General features: G+C 39.1%; 1 protein-coding gene across 6 annotated transcripts in view; it reads right to left on the reverse strand.

Moving 5' to 3' along the window:
- LOC109449000 (OX-2 membrane glycoprotein) overlaps window positions 1–23,865 on the reverse strand; it is a 42,859-nt gene that overhangs the window by 15,394 nt on the left and 3,600 nt on the right. For 3 of the 6 annotated variants that reach the window (XR_012496357.1, XR_012496358.1, XR_012496356.1), the window contains exons 2-6: window positions 17,095–17,176; window positions 15,108–15,428; window positions 12,582–12,854; window positions 11,028–11,135; window positions 5,353–5,530 (exon numbers count right to left, since the gene is read on the reverse strand). Coding sequence is in view for 3 of the 6 variants with exons in the window: in XM_019734872.2 (XP_019590431.2) it covers window positions 5,523–5,530; window positions 11,028–11,135; window positions 12,582–12,854; window positions 15,108–15,428; window positions 17,095–17,176 (792 nt within the window). In the remaining 3 variants the exon portion in view is untranslated. Of the gene's footprint in view, window positions 1–4,270; window positions 5,531–11,027; window positions 11,136–12,581; window positions 12,855–15,107; window positions 15,429–15,567; window positions 15,637–17,094; window positions 17,177–23,865 lie in introns of those variants that run through there. The other 3 variants (XM_074331999.1, XM_019734872.2, XM_074332001.1) reach the window with 3 other exon arrangements.

A 23,865-nucleotide genomic window follows, 5' to 3' on the forward strand; every position in this document is an offset into this window, starting at 1 on the left:
CTAAAAGAACACATTCTGTCACTCCAAGATATTTGGAAATTAAATTTAGCTGTAAGACGAAGTAGAAAGAAGCATCTCCTTTAACCAAGGGGTTCCAAACATATCTTGGTGGCTGCCGAACTGGCTTGGCTTCTTAGAAACCCACTGGGACACGTAGAAAGGGGGAATAAAATTCTAGGATCGTTTTAGGCTGTATTTCACGAACACTGATCTAGTTCAGTCCTACTCACCCCTGAAGGTACACGATAGAATCAATGTGTTTCTTTCACACTGCTCACTGTCACTGAAATTTTAGTGCTTCCTGATATTTCTTACCTAAGAGCCATCTGGCTTATTAATTAATATATTACTTAAAAGCATGTAATTAAAGCTATCACCTGACTTACTTTTACATGAGATATTTAAAATATTGTCTTTGATTGATTAATATAAGAAGGGAAACAACATGTGTACAAGTTGAGGAACTTACTAGATACAGACTAAACACCAGACACAGAGTCGTGGTCTGCAAAGTACATCATCTGGCAGCTGGCTTCAGTGCCTTTAGGCTGTTGGACTGAAAAAGGAAAGCTACTTCCAGAAAAACATAACTATCTTTTTGAGTTCCAATTATTTGAGCTGAATTTTCCACTATCTAAGCTATTAATAATATGATTTTGGTTCAACATAGCAAAGTGTCTGTTGCATTCTCTGGAGCCTTGCAAATTCTGGCAAGGTCCTTCTATCCTGACGTATTATCAGATCTGGTAAAGCCACATAATTTTAGGGAGAGAATTCAGGGATATCCATTTTGGCATTGTCTTTCAGTGTTTTAGAAGGCTCTCTGCCATCTCTGATGATAGGTCGTGGCTGTCAACATTCTAGAACAAGATAGCCAAACTGTATTCAGAAAGCCAAATGGTAAATAGCAAGAATTTTTGTATTATTCCTTTTTGTCTTATCCTCAGCACAAGGACAGGCCAAATCATCCTGGATGGTGTATGGCGGCATCTGCTTGTATTGAAGCAAAACCCAGCAGGTTTTCTCTCTGCTCAGCCAGAAGGCAGCTCCCACTGCCAGCACTCTTATCTCCTCCTCAACCTCACGCCCACATCTGGACAAGGGTGGGGCTGACTGTGGGGGTGTGAAGGAACTAGAAAGTGACTGAGGACCTGAGGCCTGTGTCTCAGTTGCTTTCCAGTTTAGTGGGAATTTTGAGGTCATAGAGCAGACATGCCTCAGCACATAAACTTGCACATGTTGGGAGATACATCCCTTTCTCACTTGAGCCTTAGAGTTGCTCAATAAGACAGACTTGGTACATACCCAATTTATAATTGAGGAATTATAAATTCAGAGAGATTAAGTGACTGGCCAAAGATCACACATTACTAAATGCCAGGAATGAAACTTAAACCCCATTCTTTTGGCTCTAAATTTATTACGCTCATCTCTATGCCTCATGCTTATGACCACCAATTTCTAAAAGTCCTTTTTCCTCCTCTCTAGTTCAATCACACTCTCCCATAGGGCAGAAAGGATGTCCCAACACAAAGCTATTATTCCTCCCATAATGTCTTCGCACAAAATCAATTTGTTCAAATACGTATTGACCACTTATACTAGGTGCTCAGGAAAAGCAAGCAAGCAAGCAAACAGGTAAAAAAAGAAAAATATCTCTGCCTTAATGAAGCTTACAGTCTAACAGAAGGAGACATAATAAACAAAATAAACAACCAAAACATATTACATGCTAGATGGTGATGGGTGCAGTGGAGGAAAATGAAGCAGGAGAGAGAGATAGGGAATATTTCCTGGGGATAGAGCTTATGTGGCTACCTGCAAGAACATTCCAGGCTGAGAAGAGTCAGTACCAAGGTCCTGTGATGAAAGAATGTCTGAATGTTGGTGAAATATCAAGGAGGCTAGTATGGCTGGCAGAGCAAGGAGCAGTAAGAGATGATTCCAGAGAGTATCGGGGAGACTAAACATGTAGGAGCCTACGAGATCATATAAAGACTTTGGCTTCTACTTTAAATAAGATAGGAAGCTCTTGGGAATTCTGTATAGAAGAATGGCATGATTTGTCTTGACTTATATTTTAAGACAGTTATAAGAATAGATTAAAGGGGCAGAAGGCAGAAGCAGAGAGATTAATTAGAAAACTATGGCAACAACGTAGGACAAAGATAATGACGGTTTGGGCCAGGTGGTGGGATTGGGGGTAGGAGTTGTCTTCTGAGTACATTGATAGAGCAAATAGGATATACTGACAAGTCGGATGTGGGACGAATCACAGTATGAATGGAGGGGTCAGAGAGGGCACTGAACAGGAAGCCTGGGATTTTGAATTGGAGTTTTAGGCCCATTTCACATTCACAGTGCTATCTATGGAAAATCACTGAAAAGCCTCATTTTTCACGCTTACAAAAATTGGCTTAAATACCTTCCCAAGCTCATGAAGCTCAAATGAATATGATGCTGGTACAAAAGTTGACTTGTTTAAAACTGAGTCATAGTTCTAGTTCTGTGTGACTTTGTGCGCATTCAATGCCGTGAGGAACTATGGTGTGGAGATTGAGGTCAAATCTGGAATGTTTGAGAGCAAATATTAAACAACAAACAAAATAACAACAACAATAAAAAAAAAACACCCAACCAGCATTACAGTTGTGAGGAATAAATTGGGGAAGCTTTATTTTTAAAAAGCAAAATCTCTTTCTTGATGGTCTAAGAATGACAAGAGAAGAAACTTGGTCTCAATAAATTGTTTTAACTAGACTTATGAAGCCCTAGTCTCAACATGGATTTTGCACTCTTTGAACCTGTGTTTATGAAGTGTTACTTAGCTGCTGGCTAATAAATTGCTACTACCCTGGCCCCTTCCAAATGCTCACCTTCAGTTTTAGTTTTACTTAAGCACAAAAGGCTTTTTTCCTTTCTCTTTTTTTCATTTTCTTTGTCTGAACAGGTTTATTACCACCCTGGAATTTTTCTGAAATTTTACTAACAAGAATTATGTGATTGAGTTGTTCTAAGTGACTCAAATGTTCATAACTTTCCCAATCTGGCTTAAATATGCAAAGCCCAAGCTACCTCTTCCCAATTCACAAATTCAGAAAAAGCACTATAGGATGAGCATGGGGTAATTGTCAAGCCCCTCCCAGGGGTGAGAGAGCAGGAGTCACAGGCTAAGACTTGTCTGCACAAGGATCGGAATCCTCCTTCTTAGACAGAGCTGCCTGCTGAGTTGCCCCTTCCTCCTCTCTCTTCATTTTCTATGACCCTCCCAAGCCTTGTCCATCAAAACCTACCTATTCTAAGTCTCTCAATATCCTGCAAGATAACTGATAATCCATTTAATAAGCCAGTTTAAATCAATTATTAGTGATGAAGATGGCTAGTCCTATGGCTCTATGCACCTTAAAAGGAGCTCCCAGAAAGATAATGGCGTAACTTAAGTTGTGGTGGAATGGTGGAATGCTTAGGCACTGTGAAGATAGCTGCTAAGTGAGGAGTTCTTCCTTTGAGAAAGACTCATGAAGTCGTCTCATAAGGTGGTCTCCTACTTTGCCTATACTTTAATTGAGAAGTCTTCAGTATTGTCATGGAGACCATTTCAGGGGGATCTGTAAAGTTAAAGTTATTGTCACAATCACACCAATGCATTATTTGCCTTTTTTCACTCTCATTCTCTCATAAGTAGGCTGTGGAGTTTTCCAGAAGCTACATGATATATGATGTTGACATCACTATGACGGCTAATAGAATGAGTGCTTGTTTATTTTTGTTTTTAAAACGTATTGATCTTAATTTCAGATATGGTAAATATCAGTAGACATAATTCACTTTACAAAAAAAAAAAACTCTTTGGGGTCCTCAGTAATGTTTTTAAGTGTGTAAAGAGGTCTGGAGACCTAAATATTTGAGAACCGCTGTTTTAAGTTATCCTGCCTGATCTGCCAGCTGAGATATTAGAAACATAGCACAGCAAGAAGAAGGGTGGTAATTCCTGCTAAACTCAAAACTGTGTGAGGTAATCATTTTGCAAGTGTTAGTATCTAAATGCAAAATCAAGAGCACATATAAGGAAGAGCTCCCAAACTGACCATGTCACATCAAAAGGATACAGGCCCCAACTTGAAAGAGCTCCCACTGGCCAGATCAGGGACATCTGATTTGTGACTTTGCAAGTAATCAGAAGTGTCAATGGCATCTCTTAGGGGGTGAAAGGTAGAAGGGAGGAGGGGGTTTCACACATAGAGGCAAAACATTTCCCAAGAGAATATAATGAACCAAATATTTAGAGTGGACAATTTTAATTCTTCAGTATCTTAATACAAATATAAGAAATAATACAGAATTAAATAACATCTGAAAAAGCTTACTAAATATATAAATATCCAATTCAACAATGAAAACAACTTAAGTTTTAATTCCTAGGTCACTAGATAGAGACAAGAAAGCAAAAGACACCAATAAAGTCACTAATTTGGTCTTATGATTATTTCAGAGTTCAAAAGTTGTTCCACTAGTTAAAACGATTTATTTAGAACAAAGGGAATTGTATACCCATACATGCTTCCTCTGCTACTGCGAAAAGTGAACCCATGGGGAAAGAAGCCAGGAGAAACAAAGCATATGAACTGGCTGACTTCTATTTAGGAAACCTCCTAAATACCGGTTTTCATAACATATTTTCATTATACTAGTCTGAATTCAGAATGGCTAAAATAGGGCCAGGTCATATTATGCAACAAATAGGCAAGTAATGCATGCTTTTTAAAACATATGAGCTGCTGTGTAAGACCAGCAATAGCTATTCTGCTATAAATATAGGTAAAGTTAAGGTTGCCAATGTTATTTCACAATAAATTCAGTCCCATTTTCGTTGCGGTAAATGTCACAGAAGTACATGAAGAATAGCAGTGAAACCCAGGGTTCTAAAGAGACCAGCTATCAGCAAAGCAGTAATGAGGAAACAGACTCATGGACCTAAGAACAATAGGGAAGAAGACATGAAATATCCACAGAAAAGCAAAGGTAATCTCAGAAAAGTTCTTTGGTCCTTAACCTTCCCGACTTCTTTCTTCTTTCCCCTTTTCACATCTTTTCCCTTTGTTTATTCCCTTTTACATCAGTTTTTAGAGCAGAATGGCAAATTATCTGGTCCAAATTGTCAATTTTCTGGATGTAAATGTGGCAGCTCACTGATAAACACAGGGTTGCCATCAGTCTCAGTCAGTCAGTCTCTAAGCTGTGGCTCCTGATTCTAAGTCCAGTATCCGTTCAATAGCACAATACTGCATTGTTTTACAAAATGAAGTCCTACAACACACCTGAGAGGCAAAATAATTTCCTCTTGGAACTTACACAAGCACTGGGTAATTTTGATGGCAGTAAAGTCTTGAAATTTTCAGGCCTTATATTCCCATCTCCTTTGCTCTTTCAGGTCCCTTGGAGAATAACCCTTTTTCTCCTGCTTTCCTCCTGCATCAGGTTCAAGGAGACCATAAAATAACTTTCAGGGTTCTCTGATTCCTCTAGGGCTCTGGAAAAAAGAAAGATCAAGATATTAACTTTGAACATTTATAATTTCTATCCTAATAGATTTTAAGAAGATAAATAGCAGGAGGGTCAATAAACAGAGAATTCTCTTTGTGCAGTTTTCATCAGCAAAGATTAGGAATTAGACATTCTTACCCAATGTGATATGAGGAGAATGTGACTCTCTTTAAAAGGATAGAAATAATTCTACAAACTAAGGTTTATAGAATCACTTAAGACTACAAGTAAAAGAACATGTTCAAGAATTCCAAATGATGTATGTGTATTTTACTTATAAGACCTTGAGCTTTGTTTCTCATGGATACTAATTTGCTGGACATAAGGTTGAGAATGGTCATAAAGTAGGCAGATGGAGATCCTTTCAAAGGTTATTGGCTTTCCAGCACAGAAACTGGGAGGGTGTGGGCCTACCTCCAAGGCATGTAGATAGTGAAGTAAGAGACCTGAGATTTTATCTTGGTGCCATCTCGAGTTCTTTGTGCAATCTTAAGAATTTCTTACCAAAACCAACGAAGTTCTGCATGTTTGAACCTTGCCAACATTTCCAGTGTGAGCTCTCCGTGGCAAAAGACACACAACAGCTCAGGCAAGAAAGCCCAGGCTTACTGGTCTGTTAGTGACCTGATCAGATTATATCATGACATTTTAGTATAATGAGTGGCATTTGCACCCATTCAAGAATAAAATTTTGTAGAAAAATAGTCTTAGAATGCAAGATTTATGCCAGCAATTCTAACCTAAGAGTTCAATAAAGGTTGCTTAACCCTTTTCTCATATAAAGCTTTACATTTCTTCTTCTTGGATCTATGAGGAAATTGGGATAGAGGTGAGTATTACCACTCATCCAGCCTTCATCTGGAAAACCTAAGTACAATTATTTAGCAAAGCGAAGATTCTTATCTTTTTGGAAATAAATATTCTTTGTATTGCTCTTCCAACTAAACACCTATTTTACCATTACAAATTGCTTATTGATCACCTCTGTTATTTGACATAGTACTAAGCTTAAAATAGGAGATAGTAACATAATCCCACTTAGGATATAGTGTTTTCCTAACATTGCCATTGTTATTATTGCAAAGAGCCTACTTATAGGTACGGTGATTAAGAAGTAAAGTGAAAGAAATCGGGTGATTATACAGATAATGTGGGTGAAAAAAAAAATCACTTCTACATGAAACAACTAAGTTCTTAAAGAAAAGGTTAAGTTTGGGACATGCGTTTCACATGATTGTCTATGTTATCTATTGTCTTCTAATTTAGCCTTGACTCAATCAAACAACAGAAAACTGCTAATTAAAGATTTCTAAAACTTCCATGACTGTCTATAAAGTGAAGTTTCTGTTTCTGAGAAGCATGTACTCACTGTAGGGTGACAAATGAGAAATAAAAAATTAGTGTCTACCCCAAATTTAATTTCATTGTAGTATATGGGGAAAGGACAAATGTATGACATCAACTGGATTTTAATTGAAATATACAGAATGCTGGGAAATTTCCCTGGGAAATTTTAATTCTTTTCTCACTTTCTATTTTAGTAATAAAGGACTGGATTCATAAAAGAAGAAAAAAAGTTCTTTGAAAGCCTATTACACTATCATCTGATCTTGTTGTCACAGTCTCATGAGCAGTTAACTGTGATGATCCCATCAGGAATGTTGAAAAGAGAAATTGCCTTAAACTCAACACACCTTCCTCCAGAGTGCAGCTTTCCAGCTGAAAACAACATCATACTCTCTAGCATTATACAGAATCACAAGAAAAGTAAAGGGAGTCTAACTTCTCTATAAAAATAACAACGGTTATTAGAGGTTACCCCTCTGTTCAAAAACTATAAATTTTCTTATGCTTTTGTGAGCCATCAGTAAAAGGTTTTGATGGAAAATAAACTTTTCTTTTTTTTGTCATTTTATCAAACAAAGAATTGAACCCTACTTTCACAGACTTTCCTTACTTACCATGTGTGTCTTCCTATTGGGTAGATCCAGGGAGATGATTGTCTATTTATATTCAATATCTTCAACAACGAATTCACCCCTCCTTTTTCTCCCCCCACAATCTCTGAACACACACAGACACTTCTTCTCTACTCCCTTATTTCTGTTTACATCACAATTTTTCAGGTCACCAGGTCAAGAATCTTGGTGACATTTTCCCTGCCCATCCAAGTTTTATGTTTTCAGGAGATGATGGAAAGAAAGAGAGAGGGAAAAAGGTAAAGGTAAGGAAAGATGGAAAGCAATGGAAGTAGAACTATTCACTTTTATCACAAATTGAAAATCAGAATTTGTTACTTGAAGAAATAAAAAATGTCACTATCTGATTTTCTTCCCTTTCTTCCAACTTTGTGCAACTTAAAATTTGGTCTTAAACAAGTTTTCTTCAGCCTTGAGCACTGAAGTTTCCAGCATAATCAACACTTGGTTTTACTAGCTTTTTAAGTATGTGGGATTAAATGATCTGGCGGTAAAAAAAAACATTTGTTTTTTAATTCTTTAAAAAAATTTTAAAAACCAGCCCCAAATTCCAGTCACTCAAAATATGCCACTGAACATTCAGTGTAATTAACTGAACTGGTATTATGTCATGAAGACATCATCAGTAAACAGTAATCTTAGTGCTTCCAAAATTCCATAGAGTCGGTTGTTTACAATAGTCCCACATTAGTCACAGTTTCACTTTCCACCATTTCAATTAACTTTTGTTAACTGTTGTGTGAAAATATAACACGGAAAATTGCAGAAATAAACAATCTGTAAGTTTTAAATTTTGTACTGTTCTGAGTAGTGTGACAAAATCTTGCTCCATCCTACTCTGACCCACCTAGATATGAATCATCCCTTTGCCCAGCAATCCACTTTGTACATCCCCTCTGCCCTTTCTAGTCACTTAGTAGTCATCTAGGTTATCAGATCAACTGCAGCGGTATGGGCAGTGCTTGTGTTCAAGTAACCCTTATTTTACTTCATAATACCACATCACATAACTTTATTACAGTATATTGTTATTGTTCTGTTTTATTATTAGATATTGTTGTCAATGTCGTACTGTGCCTATTTATAAAATAAACTTTATCATAGGTACGCATGCATAGAACAAACAGAGAAAATATAGAGTTCAATACTATGTGTGGTTTCAGGCATCCACTGAGGGTCTTGAAACGTATCCCACTCAGGTAAGGGAAGTCTACTGTATTTCATAAATGAGAAAAAGCCTGGGTACAGAAATAAGCTGACTCTCTTTGTCTCAGGAACTGGGTACAATGTCGAAAAATTGTATTTCCCAGAAAATCCAAGACTTACTCAATGAACAAAGGAGAATTCTTTTGTAAATGCCCCTTTCTAGTGGAATTTATCTTGGGCTTGAATGGACAGTGTGGGGACAGAGCCCCAGAGAGTAGTTTACAGGCTCTCGGCCTCACGTGGAAAGGTGCTGGCTCGGCTGTGGCTGATTGGCTGTCGGCTGTGGCTGGTTAGCCGATTGGCCGCTGGTATAATTGCTGCGGCTACGGAGGAGAGCCGAGGACTGCCGAGGATTGCCGAGGATTGCCGAAGAGCCGAGCAGAGCCGAAGAGAGCGGAAGAGAGGAGAGGAACAGAGTTGAGACAGTGGAGGAGAGTCGTCGGTGGGTCGGTTGGCGGAAAGGCTGACGGCAGGTCGCGCGTCCAGTGGGCCCAGCCTCCAGTGAGACCATAGTGGTATGACTCCCCTACCTATGGCTCCGTGGGTGTTCCTTTTTGGCCTCACCATATCCTGCGTTCTTGGGTGGGGAGTGGGAGCAGGGACCCCGCAGGCTGCCCCGCCTGAAAAATGGCGCGGCGAGCAGGCCTCCGCGCAAGACAAATGGCACAGCGAGCAGGGTCTCCCACACGACAACTGTATTATGATTCTTGTCCAAAAGGCACTTTTAAAAATGAATGTGAACACTTCATACTTTTCTGTTTAAACTTTCCAAAAGAATACAGCAGTAACAGCAAGCACAGACTAAAATGAGTGCAACTGATAACAACGGAGCCTTTCAAGTCAGGACTGGAGAACATTCTAGCAGAGGTCAGGAGACCAGGGTCATAGTCATAACCCTGCTGCAGTTAACTAGTTGTGTGACCTTAGGGAAGGACGTCAGCTTTCCTCTCTGGGCTTCAGCTCCTAAGTGGAAAACTGAAATGTTTGGATGAAGTAGAATCAGGCTTCTGCTTCTGACATTCTGCAAAATGCTAATGAGGTCTATGGGCTTACATTTACGATCAATAAGATCAGCTAATCTGCAATCGCCTCTCCCTGACAGAACAAATACCTTTATCTACTTTGGCAAAGAGGTAATTGATTGACCTTGAAGATTTGTTGCTTTTCGTATAAAATCACAAGAATTAATCTGGTATTTATATAAGCTTATGCAAAATTAAGTATTAAAAAAACCTAAAACATGAAAGGTATTAGTCTATGAGAAATAAGAGGAAAAAGAAAAAGAGGTTGCATTTGAGTGAGATTTTGAACAGACATTTAAAAACGCACTCAAAGCCAACATTTTTTTCTTTCCTATCTTTCAGTCAGTCATCTGACATGAAAACTCCCACATCACCCCTACACCCTAGGAAATTCCCATCACACACAACATAAATAGCAGTTTGGCATTATTTTAATAAATTATGCCCATTTTCAGAAACCAAAGATATTTAATTCTCTCTGTCTAGCTGACTCCTCTTGTTCTGTAGTGCCTCTTGTTTTATAGTGTCTTACAATGATTTAGATTCAACATTTATGAGGTACTGAATTTACAATAAGAAAAGGGGACTTGAAAAAAATCACTTTGAAAACCTACCCTTCATTTATTCATTCATTCATTCATTCATTATTTTAATGAATGTTTATTGAGTACTTGGTATACAAAATACACTGTGATAGATCAGGAGGTAGAGAGAAGTTTATGATCTATAAGGGCAGAATGACATGACACAGTTATTATAAGTATGGATCACCTATATGTTGCTTAGAGTGTTGAGAAATAGAGAGAGCATAACATAGAAAGTACTACTTAATTATTGATCATATTGACCAATTTCACAACCTCTTAAATGGAATAGCTGGCCTGTGGAATGCTGTAAAAAGAGAAGAGATTGTCCCTCTCAGTACCAGTACAAAGAACACAGCATGGTTGCTGACACTTCTTTCTCTGGTTTTGCCATCAGATGATTCCATAGTCATCACATAAACATTTTCCACATGTCCTCTCATCAACCTTTACTCTCAGTTTACAAAATAATTAGCCTTTAAACAATCTCAGCAAATGAAAAGCTGGAATGTCCAGTTTAATGTCCAACGGCAAGACAATGATGCCGCAGTGTTTTAAAATACCATCAACACTTACGTATTTTGGAAAAAACAAACAAAACACTCTGTGATCCCCTTAGTTAATTTTCATGCAACTTCCAAATTTTCATTAAAAAATCATTTGTTTCCTTTTTTGTACTTGTGATAACTCACCTCGGTCTTGGGTCCGACGACGTTTCCAGTACAGTAAGATTGAGATTAAAATCAGAAGAATTACCAGGGAAACAATACTTAACAATAGTGGAACTGAAAACCAAACACCTATAAGTATTGAAGAGAGAAAGAAGATAAATAAGGTCATAAAAGTAAGTTGTGGAGGAAAAAAGGATAAAGCAATAGTTATGATGCGTTTTCACTAGAGTTTAGGTTTCAGTGAACATTATTCTTAAATATACGTATCGAGGCCTATGTTTGTGACATCATATTATTTTAATAACATTTAGATAATAATGATAGCTAACATGTTTTATGGAGAAGTGAACACAAAATCAGCATAGTAAGTGGTAGAATGAAAGCTTGTTCAGAGGTCTGTTTGCCTCCAAAGCATATATTCTTTGCCTTACTATCCATTAAAGTAATACGTTTACCGAGGGAGTTTTCGAAAATACAGAGATATACAAAGAAAAAAATCACTATAAATGATATGTCAATTTTGGCATTTTTAGAAAAGGAGACATGTTCTTTTTCAGGTTTGTGTTTTTCAGGAAAATTTACCCTTTGCCTTTGCTGAATCTGAGGTTCATTGCAAAAATGTCCAAATCTAACACTGCAAGCCTTTTGACAAAATTTACCTAAATGTCAACTTTTTGATTAGTCTGTTTTTTCAAGGACCCCAGATGTTCTTGAGAGGCTACTGCACCAATGAGGCATGCATGGGAAAGCTTTTCCAGGTTTTATTGTTCAAAATACCATCCTCCATCCCTCAAAAAAAGCAGCAATATCTTTCTAGAAGACTTATTACTGAGTGCCTCATCCAGAGTTAGTGCTTCAAGACTAAATAGAGAAAAAACACTATTATCACTGCTCCCTTTCTTCTCTCTCCCATAACCCTTACCTCTTGTATCCACTATGCCTGGAGATAGCAGTTTAGATAGAAATACAAGAGATTAAAAGGGGTCTTGAACAGGAGGCAGTTTATTTTAAAAGCATTGAGGAAAACACTCAGATTGGTCCCTTTCCTAAAAGAGCTATCGGCCCTTTCCCACAGTGTACATTATGCAAAGGTGTCATCACAGATGTCAATTCTTCCTAGAAATCTTCCTAATCTTCTCAGATTGAGTTGATGCCTCTCATTACCACCTGCAGTCCTCCATAGCTTTCTCACTGAAGTGTTTAACATGCAGTTTTACAACAGCCCAGCCACTTCTATATTTCCTGGTAGACTGGGGACTGAGTCTTGCTCAGTGTCACACTTCCCTGTGGCAAAGCCTGGCACACAGCAGGTACTCAGTAAGTGTTAGTAGCATAGAAGAATAATGAATGGACGGATCTCAGCAAAAGCATTTGATATGTGGGCATCGTACCACATTTACCAAAGTAAAATTTGCTTTATTGGCTTCCTTAACTGTTTTTCTTTCCCTACTTACTCCATTCTCTCCTCTATTAGCTGCTCTGCTGAGAGGCCAAGAGGCTCTGCAGAGTATTCAGCACCTTTCAGGTGTATGCACACAGTTGCCACCATAGACATCTTTGCCCACCCTCTCTTACCTTTGTTCACAGTTTGCCTGAAGCTGGTCACAGTCCCTAGGTGCAGCACCTGGCAGACGACCTCTTTTCCCACCTGACTCTTGGGGTCTTTGACATGGAGGACACTGGTGACAGATGTGGTCCCATTGGGATGTGAAAGAATCTCAGTACTGTTGTCCATTCCTGACCCAGAGACCTTCCAGGAGATCACAGGGGCTGGGCGGGCATTGGCAGAGCAAGTGATATTTAGGTGGTCGTCAAAGAATTTATAGTAGAGGACTACTGTGGGCTGCACTGCGACAAAAGAAAAGGATGGTCAGCACCTGGGCAAGTGCCACACTCTCCTCAGAGAGGTGACAGAGTGGTTTCTACAGAAAGGTAGTGGGGGCTAGAAAGCTAAGGTGGCACGTCCGATCCAAACTGAGGCCTTCTTGTTTCTTCCTATGTCTAAGTCTCTGAAGTGCAGGATGGAGACTGGCCTGGTACAACCCTGTGACAAGGAAAATCCTCTCTGTAGTTGCCTCTAGGAGAACTAGCTGGATGCACAGAGGCCCTCTTCTCCCTCCAACAGCCCAGAGCCTAATTATTCTGTTCTCCTTTTTCATGGGCAATGCAGCATCTCTCTCTGCCTTCTTCTGGGCATCCCTCCCAAACAGTTTGCCAATGACCACCAAGGAGCATCTCCATACAAGTAGCCTGCAAGTTTCAGAAGCACCAGGGCAGTTTCAGAGCAGAGAGCCCATAGAGAGACTACTTTTTAGTGATAGCAGTTTTTTGCTTGGAGCTGCACCAGTAAATGAGTGGTGTGGAAAAAAGTTGGAAAGTCCCCGTGTAAACTATCTACACAAATATAAGTTACAAATTCATAGCCAATAACCAGAAAAATCACAGAATGACAGTTAAAGGACCCTGGAGATCACCTTATGGAGTAAAGAGAAAATAACTAGCTTATGGGAAAAGGACGTTATTTTTAGGTCAGCTTTACCTTGTTCCCTTTTTAAAATTCCCTTGACTAATTAGTTCATTTTCGTTCAAATATAGTTTGAATATCTCTACTGAACAAATGTAGACCTGCTTTTCTGTGGTTGGCTTTGTAGCTCACAAGATAATTACAGAGCAGTGCTAAATGAAAGCCTGGTCTGTACTTAGAAGTTCAAGAGGTGAGTAGGCTGGAGGAAATGGGGTCAGAGGACTGTAGATCTATCCAAAGAGTACCCATCCTACTGAGCACTGGGGAAGAGAGATAAAAGAAAAGGAAGATGACTATGGTTGACGTAGCCAGACTGGACGGCAGGATACTCTGGTATATCAAAGTATGACAAGAGCTAGAGACTGTGACTGAAAAAAAGTCAGTGTAGAAAAGAACAACAATATTACTGGCTACAAGACTCAAAGGAGTCTGATTGTTAGGTAGAAAACAATACAGAATATTCTGAGGAAAGAAGGGGAGTAGCAGAAAGAGAAAAACATGAGCAAAAAGAAAAGAAATGAGAAAAATATCGCGTAAGAAGGATAAAGAAGAAAAATGAGATAGAAAGAAGGAAGGGAAGGAAGAAGGGAGGGAGGGAGGGAGAAAAAAGAAAAGAAAAAGAGTAGAAGGGAGGATTGGAGATAGGGGGAAAGAGGGAGACAGAATGAAAAGTAGAACTCAAGAAGAAAGCCTGATGTAAGATACTGCAGAGAGGATAGCCAAATAAGTGAAAGAAACTTGTATTTGGTGTTGTACTTTCCTTGCATTCTTATTTACTGAATAACCTCCTCTTATCCCATAGCCAATATACTAGTGTGCTCAGACTCTCACAGTGACATTTCTAATTACCCTAAGTGTGTCTTTTCCCTCCTAAAACCACCACCAAGTCTGCCATGATCCAGTACCCCTTATTCCTACTACTTAACTCTTGATCTCAGCTACGTGTCAGGAGGAAAGGAATCCTGTCAAACTAAACCTCTTGGAGTTTTTTTTTTAATGATCATTATGCAGTTAAATCTCCCGTTGACCTCAAGTATGAAGAGCCTCTGCTGCATGTCCCATTATCAATCCTGAGAGGGTCACACTGAAACAAAATGACAGGAACCACCATAACTGGCTCCAGGTCAGCCCAACTTGGCTCTGTCCTTAACTATTAAAGCTATTAGAAACTAAAACTATTAAAGCTATTAGAGAACCAATAGATGATCTACTTCACACTTATTGTGCAGATAAGCTAACTCTGGTGCAGAGTGGACAGGATTCACCTAAGGTCACATGACTGCTAATGGTAAAGCCAGGTCTGAATCATATCACTGTCATGGAGAACTTGCCTTAATTTACTTCTGCTGATGACAAGTTTCCTCAGAGCAAAGATAACTCCAGGCAGAGACTCAATGTAGCCCCATGAACTTTCCAACAACCATAACCACAATTACCATAAATATGAAATGCTAAGTGTCTTCTCATAAACCTTTCTGGGGATAGAACCCTAAAAAATTAGGTACTATCACCATGTTCCAAACATTCTTGAAAATAACATTTCTAGTCAGAGATAATGTATTTTCAGAGATTCTCACCAAATAGAGTGAGGCAGGCTTTTCCTAAGACATTCCCGGAACCAAATGTATTAAAGAGGCATTGGTAACATCCCTCATCCTCCAGGGTGGTATTCCAGAAGGTAATGGTTGAGTTCTGGAGTCCCAGCTCAGTGATGTTGATCTTGTCCTTATAGGCTGGCTGGACCACAACCCCATGGGACTTGCTGAAGGTGACCATGTTTTCTGGGCTAGTAGCCTTGATTTTCTGCCACGTCACAACCAAGACTTCCCGGGAAGTTCCCAGAGAGCATCGTAAGGAAGCAGGTGTGTTCAGCAGCTTTTTTTCATCTTGAGTCACCACTTTCATCATGGAATCATAAAAAACATTTAGATTTTAAAAATTAATACATACACAAATACACATTTTTTATTAAAACAATGCATGTTCAAAGTCAAACACAGAAAATATAGAGAAAAATTCAAAGAAGAAAACATTTACCTACATTCCTGATGTTGCTAGAGAACACAAAGGCAAATCCTCAGGGACAAGAAACTGTACGAAGAATCCCTATAAACTGGCAAGTATGGTAGGTGGAATGAGATTGAAAGTGGATATTGCCAGAAAAGACAGAAGAATTACCGAGTGTGTTTATGCCAGGAGAGGTAGAAGCCAAGAGCAGGAAAGGACCAATGGAGAGAGTGATTAGTTTAAGTGAAGAGGGTGTGACAGCCCTATACATTACACACACACACACACACACACACACACACACTACAAAGGAAGGGGCAGCAATAGTGGTGTCTGCCTCCAAGAAGTAGTGGTGAATACAGTAACATAAAGTGGTGAGATACACATGACAATACTCCAGGAGGCTGATACTAGCAGAGAACTTTGACAACCAAATGGCAAGCCACACATTCCCCATTTTTATTGAATGCAGTGCAGAATATAAAGCATGGCAATAATTTCTTCTATCTCTAATGCTGGCTATTCCTATTGATATGATAGATTATTCAATGGGAAATTTCAATATAATAACAAGTAGCCAAACATTTGAGAAAGCTAACACAATGAAAACGGAATAATAAACTTTACAAATTCAAGAATTCATACCAAAGAAGGAAAGATATCAAAAACCAACGAACACTAGGACAAGAATAGATGTGATACCTTAGAGTAAAAAGAAACCAGCATTGTAAATAGCATAAATTAGTGATGTGGACGAAAAAGGGGCCACATACTAAACCTGACAAACTCAGGGAAGGCCAGCATGGCAGGCCCTACAAACTCAGACTCTGAAATTAACCACATAGGATGGTGCCAACATAAAAATTCCTAACTAAAAGCAGGTTGTGGCTGGTCTGTAACTTCCTTGGTCTGTAGCTTCCTTGACAAAAATCAGTCTTTATTTTCCCTGAGCCGGTCTATTGTCTTTTTGCATCTAAGATAACATGCCCTTGGAATGTCAAAATAATCCCTTTTTCCGGACCCCTTAGGGCACAACCTACCACACCACAGCAAGAGACCACAGAATCCCTCATGTTATTCTTATGCCCTGATTACCACCTCTATGTACTGTAAAATGCTAACTATTAATTATCCTGTACCCTCCAATGTAAAAGGAGTAGCTATATTTCTAATTTACTTTTTATCCAATCCCAGAGATTCCCCACCCCCAAAGGTTGTATTCACTCCTACTCCCTCAATCATTCTCATATCTTTACAAACGTAGGTCATTATTGTTCTAAAAGTTATTCAATTCGATAGGCAAAAAATATCTTAATTTAGAATTTTTTCATGTCTGGTTTTATCTACAGAAACAGTAGGTAAATAGCAAAGTCTTCTACTTTGAAAACAAAACTGTGGGAAGCAGAAAGAACCACTTTCACTCCTCCAAGTGAATTATATGTTTAAACAATTCATGCATACAAATGAACCAGGACAGCACAAACAACAGTGGCCAAACATCGTCACTCCAGAAATCATGTTTCCCGGACTGCAAACAGGGAAACTGAGTATCTTTACCTTGTGCCCTGCATAGCGTCACTGCAGCCAAGGACCAAATCAGTCTGTAGGTAGAGAGATGACAGAAGAACCTCCCGAACACCTGAAGACAGAGAGCACAGTACAAAAAAGGATGTTCGGATGTGGACAAAGCTAAGGAACTTCAGTCTCTTTGCTATTTCAGGGAATACTGCAGCTAACATTCTAACCAACAGAAAACTTTGGTTTTGTGGAAGTAGAACCAGACACTATAAATGGAAGAAATAACAGAGTCTGCTCAGGATATGGGAAGGGAAAACAGTAGTGTGGCTCCTTCATCATGGCAACCCCTAGCAATTTGAGGTCTTGCTCCTAAAGCCACCATGGTCAAGAGCAAGATCTCAAAGATATCTGGGGAAAACAAACTGCCATAAATATACACAGAAAACACAGAGACTACTAACGTTAGAGAGCACCCATTTCCAAAATAATCCACATCTGTTAATATTAAAAATTAACTCAGGGGTTTAACCACTTGTCAGAAACAGGTGACTGTCTTGCAGTTGGATGAGGTAGGTTTTCCTGCATTTCTGCAAATTTTATATAAATTGTACTTTTTAAAAAACCAGTAATGGCTTTATTTTTTTCTTCATTGCTTTATTTTCATGTATCTGGGTAGAAATCCTTGGCCTTTTTAAAAATCATGCTGGCATTTAAAGAAATGTTATTCTGAGTATCATTTTGCTATAAAATGAGAGGGCAGAACATAGACAGACTTATTGCTCTGTACAGTAGCCCCCCTGGGTCCAATCACTTGGTCCACGTATGTGTGTTCATTGTAAGGGGTACAGGCAAGAAATACAACTTTTCCCTATATTTTTTGTATGTTTCTAGATTTTCTATAATACAAGTATGTAAGAAATGTGTATTTCTCTGTATTTTCTTTTAACTGAAGATCATTTTTATTTCATGTTGCCTTTTCAGCGAGAGGTAGAAATTTAGTTTCAGTCAATATCTCATTATCTCTGTCAATTCAGCTTCCTGCCACCCCAACACTTCACCATTGTCTCAATCTCTGGCATTGCATCTACATTCCTGGGGGCTTACATAATAACACTAAGTCATAGGGCAGGGCTACTAACACTTAGTTACAAACATCTATCCGTGCTGGCCTTCCCTAAGGCTGCTGTGTTCCCTCAAGTTATCAGGGTCATCAGTCTCTGCAATTAAATCTTGTGCTTACAAGGTGCTCTCTCTCATTCTCTTATGTTCTCCCCGATCCCATGGATCCCATGCTCTCGGATTCTTCCTGTGCTTGGCAAAGAGAAATTCTACAAGCCTCTCTGCTTAGACTCCCATGTATCTATCCATTTCTGTTTTACTGTTCCCTTGCCATGACTGGTAGGCTGGCCTCTCCCACAGTCCCCTCCTTCCCCACAGGAAAGCAAGACACAAGTGCTTTCTATTTCTGAATTTTAACACCTATCTATAAGTTCTATTTATCATTCTCCTGAACTCCCCACTTCTGGGGGAAGGGCACAGGGCTTCCTTTTCAGGACACAAATCCATGTCTGAATATAGACATTAGTCAGTCCCTCTTTGTTTTCCCTGACTAGGAAATACTTATTTCCCCTAGAATCAGAAAATCTGGTTCTTCCATCACCTTCCATTCTTCTCATCAATTCTTTCTGGAATGAATGTATACCCTTGATCTTTCAGCATTTAGGCTTTTTAAAACTCAAACACTTAGAAACTTGCTATTTTAGAATTTTGGCTTCTGAAACTAAAAAGTCTTTGACATTTCAATTCAACACCATTATTTTTTTAAACCATCATGCATCTCTCTCACCTAGAAATCCAAGTTTTATCAAAGGCTGAGATGAAGAATACTGAAAATCTGTGTTTTAGGACCAGAGAGAAAGCAGGCACACACCAAAACACAAGATATATAAGTGGGAGCCAGCAATGTTTAAGACACAAAGACCCAGTGATTGAGGCAAAGGGAACTAGAAGGAAAGCCTTGCTATAAAATATATGCATATTTACTCAGGCTGACTTGACTTGCGGCTAGCAGAAATACTAGATGTGTGAGCTAGGACAATTGCTTTTACTCTCTATAATGCAGAGGAAATAATAGTACCGACCTCTGTTAAAAAGACTAATGAGGAGAGGTTCCAAGATGGTGGAGCAGATCAATGCTGTAATTGCTTCCTCCAGAGACCACATTACAATTTCAACTAAATTATAGAACAATCAACCTGGAGAACCACCTGCAGTCTAGCTGAACAGAAGTTTTATAACTAAGGATATAAAGAAGAAGCCACATTGAGACTAGTAGGAGTGGTGGAGATGTGGAACATGTGGCCCCACCCTTGCCTGTGGAGGTTGAGAATCAAGAAAGATATCTCAGCCACGTAGGTCTCACATGGAGGAGCGAGGAACCACAGCCCCACACCCAGCTCCCCAACGCTGAGTACCAGGTCTGGGAAGAGAAGCCCCCACAACATCTGACTGTGAAAAACGAGGATTCTGACCATCCAGGTGGGATGGAAGGCTGCCGGAAACTCAAACATCTTCTTAAAGGGCCCACACACAAACTCACTTGCTTGCAGGCACTCACCCTAGGCTCCGGCAGAGGGTCAGTGACTTGGGAGGTATCAGAGACATACAGAGAGAAACTGAGTTGCGTGGCTTTAGGGCAAGGACTGGAGGGACAGTCACTATTTTCCCTGTGTAGAGTCCTCCTCTCATGCACCTGGCAGAAGGGTGCCATATTTCCTGTGTTGAGCCAGCCCCCACACAGCCAAACCCGAACCTGCATTGTCTTGGTGAACTCCACTTGCTCAACTGGCTCTCTCCACACTGTTGGCTGCCTGCCACCCTGCCCCACGCAACTTGCACAATGCCAAAGGCATTTTCTTGTCCAGCAAGCAGCCCTACCAGCATTGCATGTTTTCTTGGACAATCCCAGGACTCAAGCTGGCAGCAGCTGGCCTCGAAGTGATCTGAGACTTTTGCTGAGTAGCTCCAAGCTCACTACTAGCACCAAACCACAAGCTACATTAACCTGGTGAACATTCATCCCATTTTGGTGACCCCCTGAGGCACTGCCTCATCCAACTCACATACCACTTGAGGTTCTATCATTGGCTGAGCCATACAGGAGGTGGCAAGCAGCAACAGGCCTTGAGGTGTCCTGAGCTTTTTGCAGAGCTACCCCAGGCCCAGTGCTGGTGGCAGCCATCCTCAGTTCACAGGGTGGCCTTTTCCACATGCCTCTAGGTCCAGCTCAGGCAGTGATCAACTGTGAATCATTTGAGTTCCTAGCAGGTAGTCACCAGTCAGTCACAAACAGAAGTTGACCTGTGCCTGCACCAGAGCCCTTCCCAAGATGCCTCAGAAGCAACATACCTGGAGGTTGAGTTTAGACCACAGCGGAGCACCATGAAATTAGCCTTGCAAGTGGCACACACAAAGGGTGCTCTTAGCAGGCAAAAAAGCCTACTGGGGAGTATCTTGCTCCATGGGGTAAGCCCTCCACACAGAAGCTGTAAGCTGTGGATGTGGCCAAACCCCACAGTCAGTCAAACTGAGGGTCAACCCATGCACTGATGCGCTAACAGCAATCAAGGCTCACCTACAACAGGTGGGCACACACCACCCACACAAGGGACACTGCTGGAGCAGCCAGTGCAGGTGACCAGGAGACTGTGCCACTGGGTCCCACAGGCCACCTACTACATAAGGTCATCTGGCCAAGACTGGAAGACATAGCAGATCTACCTAATACATAGAAACAAACACAGAGAGGCAGTAAAAATGGGGACACACAAAAAATATTTCCCAAATGAAAGAACAGGAGAAAACTCCAGAAAAAACAAAACAAAACAAAACAAAGGCAGTGTTCAAAACAATGGTTATAAGGAGGCTCAAGGAACTTAATGAGAACTTCAACAAAGAGATAGTAAGCATAAAGAAGGACATAGAATCCATAAAATTAAAAAGTCAGAAATTTCAAATATATGGTGATGGAAGGAGAACAGACTCTGGGTGGTGAACACACAGTGGGATTTATAGATGATGTAATACAGAATTGTATACCTGAAATCTATGTAATTTTACTAACAATTGTTACCCCAATAAATTAAAAAGGAAAAGAAAAAAAGTCAGAAATGAAAAATACAATAACTGAAATGAGGAATGCACTGGAAGGAATCACCAGCAGACTAGTTGAAGTAGAGGACCAAATCAGTGATTTGGAAGACGAGGTAGAAGAAAATACCCAATTGGAACAACAACAACAACAACAAAAAAGAAGATAGTTTTAAAAACCTCTGGGACAATATCAAGTGTAACAGCATTCACATCATTGGGGTACCAGAAGGAGAAGAGAGAAAGCAAAGGATTGAGAACCTAAATGAAGAAATAATGACTGAAAACTTTTCAACCTGGTGAAGAAAATAGACATACAAGCCCAGAAATTGCAGAGAGTCCCAAACAAGATCAACCCTAACAAGCGCAAACAAGGACACATTTGACAAAGGTTAAAGACAAAGAGAGACTACTAAAAGCAGCAAGAGAAAAGCAACTAGTTAATTACAAGGGAGCTCCCATAAAATTGTCAGCTGATTTCTCAACAGTGATTTTGGAGGCCAAAAGGGATTGGCATAAAACATTCAAAATTATGCAAGGTAAGGACCTACCAGCTATCTAAGGACTCTACCTACCAAACTATCATTTGAAATTGGGGGAGAGAAAAAGAGCTTCCCAGACAAGAAAAAGTTAAAGAAGTTCATCACCACCAAAGAAGTATTACAGAAATGTTAAAGGGACTTCCTTAAGAAGAAGAAAGGGGGAGAAGAACATAAATGTGAATAATAAAATGGCAATAACAATGTATCGATGAATAATCACTTTAAATGTGAATGGATTAAATACTCCAATCAAAAGACAAAGGGTAGCTGAATGAATAAGAAAATAAAATCCATACATATGCTGCCTATAAGAGACCTACTTTAGATCAAAAGACACACAAAGACTGAAAGCAAAGGGATGGAAAAAGACATTCCATATGTATGGAAACAATCAAACAAACAAAAAGTTGGGGTAGCAATAATTATAACAGACAAAATAGACTTTAAAACAAATGCTATAACAAGAGACAAAGAGGGACATTACATAATGATAAAGGGATACATCCAACAAGAGGACATAATCCTTGTGAAAATTTATGAACCCAACATAGGAGCACTAACTATATAAAGCAAATATTAACCAACATAAGGGAGAGATTAACAGCAATACAATCATACAATGGCCTTTATAATACAATAATACAATGGATTTTAACACCCTATTGACACCAATGGACAAATCTGCCAGACAGAAAATCAACAAGGAAAACAGCAGACTTAAATGACACACTAGATCAGATGGATTTAATTGATATTTTCCAATCATTTCAACCCAAAGCAGAAGAATATACATTCTTTTCAAGTGCGTATGGAATATTTTCCACTATAGACTACATGTTAGGCCACAAAATAAATCTCAGTAAATTTTTAAAAATTGAAATAATATCAAGGGTCTTCTCTGATCACAATGGTATGAAACTAGAAATCAATTACAAAAACAAACAAACAAACAAACTGGAAAACACATAAACACATGGTAGCTAAATAACATGCTATGAAATAATGAATGGATCAAAAATGAAATCAAGAAAGAACTCCAAAAATACCATCAAACAAATGAAAATGAAAACGCATGGTCCCAAAAATCTATGGGATACAGCGAAAGCAGTCGTAAGAGGGAAATTCACAGCAATACAGGCCTACCTCAACAAAGAAGAAAAATCTCAAATAAACAATGTACCTTTACACCTAAGGGAACTGGAAAAAGAAGAGCAAACAAAGACCAAAGTGAGTGGAAGGAAGGAAATAATAAAGATCAGAGTAGAAATAAATAAAATAGAGGCTTAAAAAAAATACAAAAGATCAATGAAACCAAGAGCTACTTCTTTGAAAAGATAATCAAAATTGATAAATCTTTAACCAGACTCATCAAGAAAAAAAGAGAGATGATCCAAATAAATAAAATTAGAAATGAAAGAGAAGTGACAACTGACACCACAGAAATACAAAAAATTATATAAAAAAAACCACTATGACCAACTATTTGGCCAACAAATTGGACAACCTGGAAGAAATGGATAAATTTGTAGAAACAGACAATCTTCCAAGACTGAATCAAGAATAAAGAAAATCTGAAAAGAGGGATTGCTACTAATGAAATCAAATCAGTAATCAAAAAACTCCTAACAAACAAAAGTCCTGGACTTTTCACGGGTGAATTTTACCAAAACTAACACCTATCCTTCTCAAACTATTCCAAAACTTTAAAGAGGAGGGAAAACTCCCAAGCTCATTTTACAAGGCCACCATTATTAATTCTAAAACCAAAGATATTACCAAAAAAATTTTTTTTAAATTATGGGCTAATATTCCTGATGAACAGATGAAAAAATCCTCAACAAAATATTACCAAACCAAAGTTCAGCAGTACATTCAAAAAGATTATACACCATGATTAAGTAGGATTTATTCCTGGAATTCAAGGTTCATTGAATATCTGCAAATCAATTAACGTGATACACCACATAAAGAAAAGAAAGATGAAAATCATATGATCATATCAATAAATGGAGAAAAAGTATTTAACAAAATCTAGCATCCAATTTATGATGAAAACTCTCAGCAAAGTGGAAGTAGAGGGACCATACCTCAACATAATAAAGGCCATGTATGACAAACC

This window comes from Rhinolophus sinicus, linkage group LG01 (assembly GCF_036562045.2).
Source record: "Rhinolophus sinicus isolate RSC01 linkage group LG01, ASM3656204v1, whole genome shotgun sequence".
Lineage (NCBI taxonomy): Eukaryota > Metazoa > Chordata > Mammalia > Chiroptera > Rhinolophidae > Rhinolophus > Rhinolophus sinicus.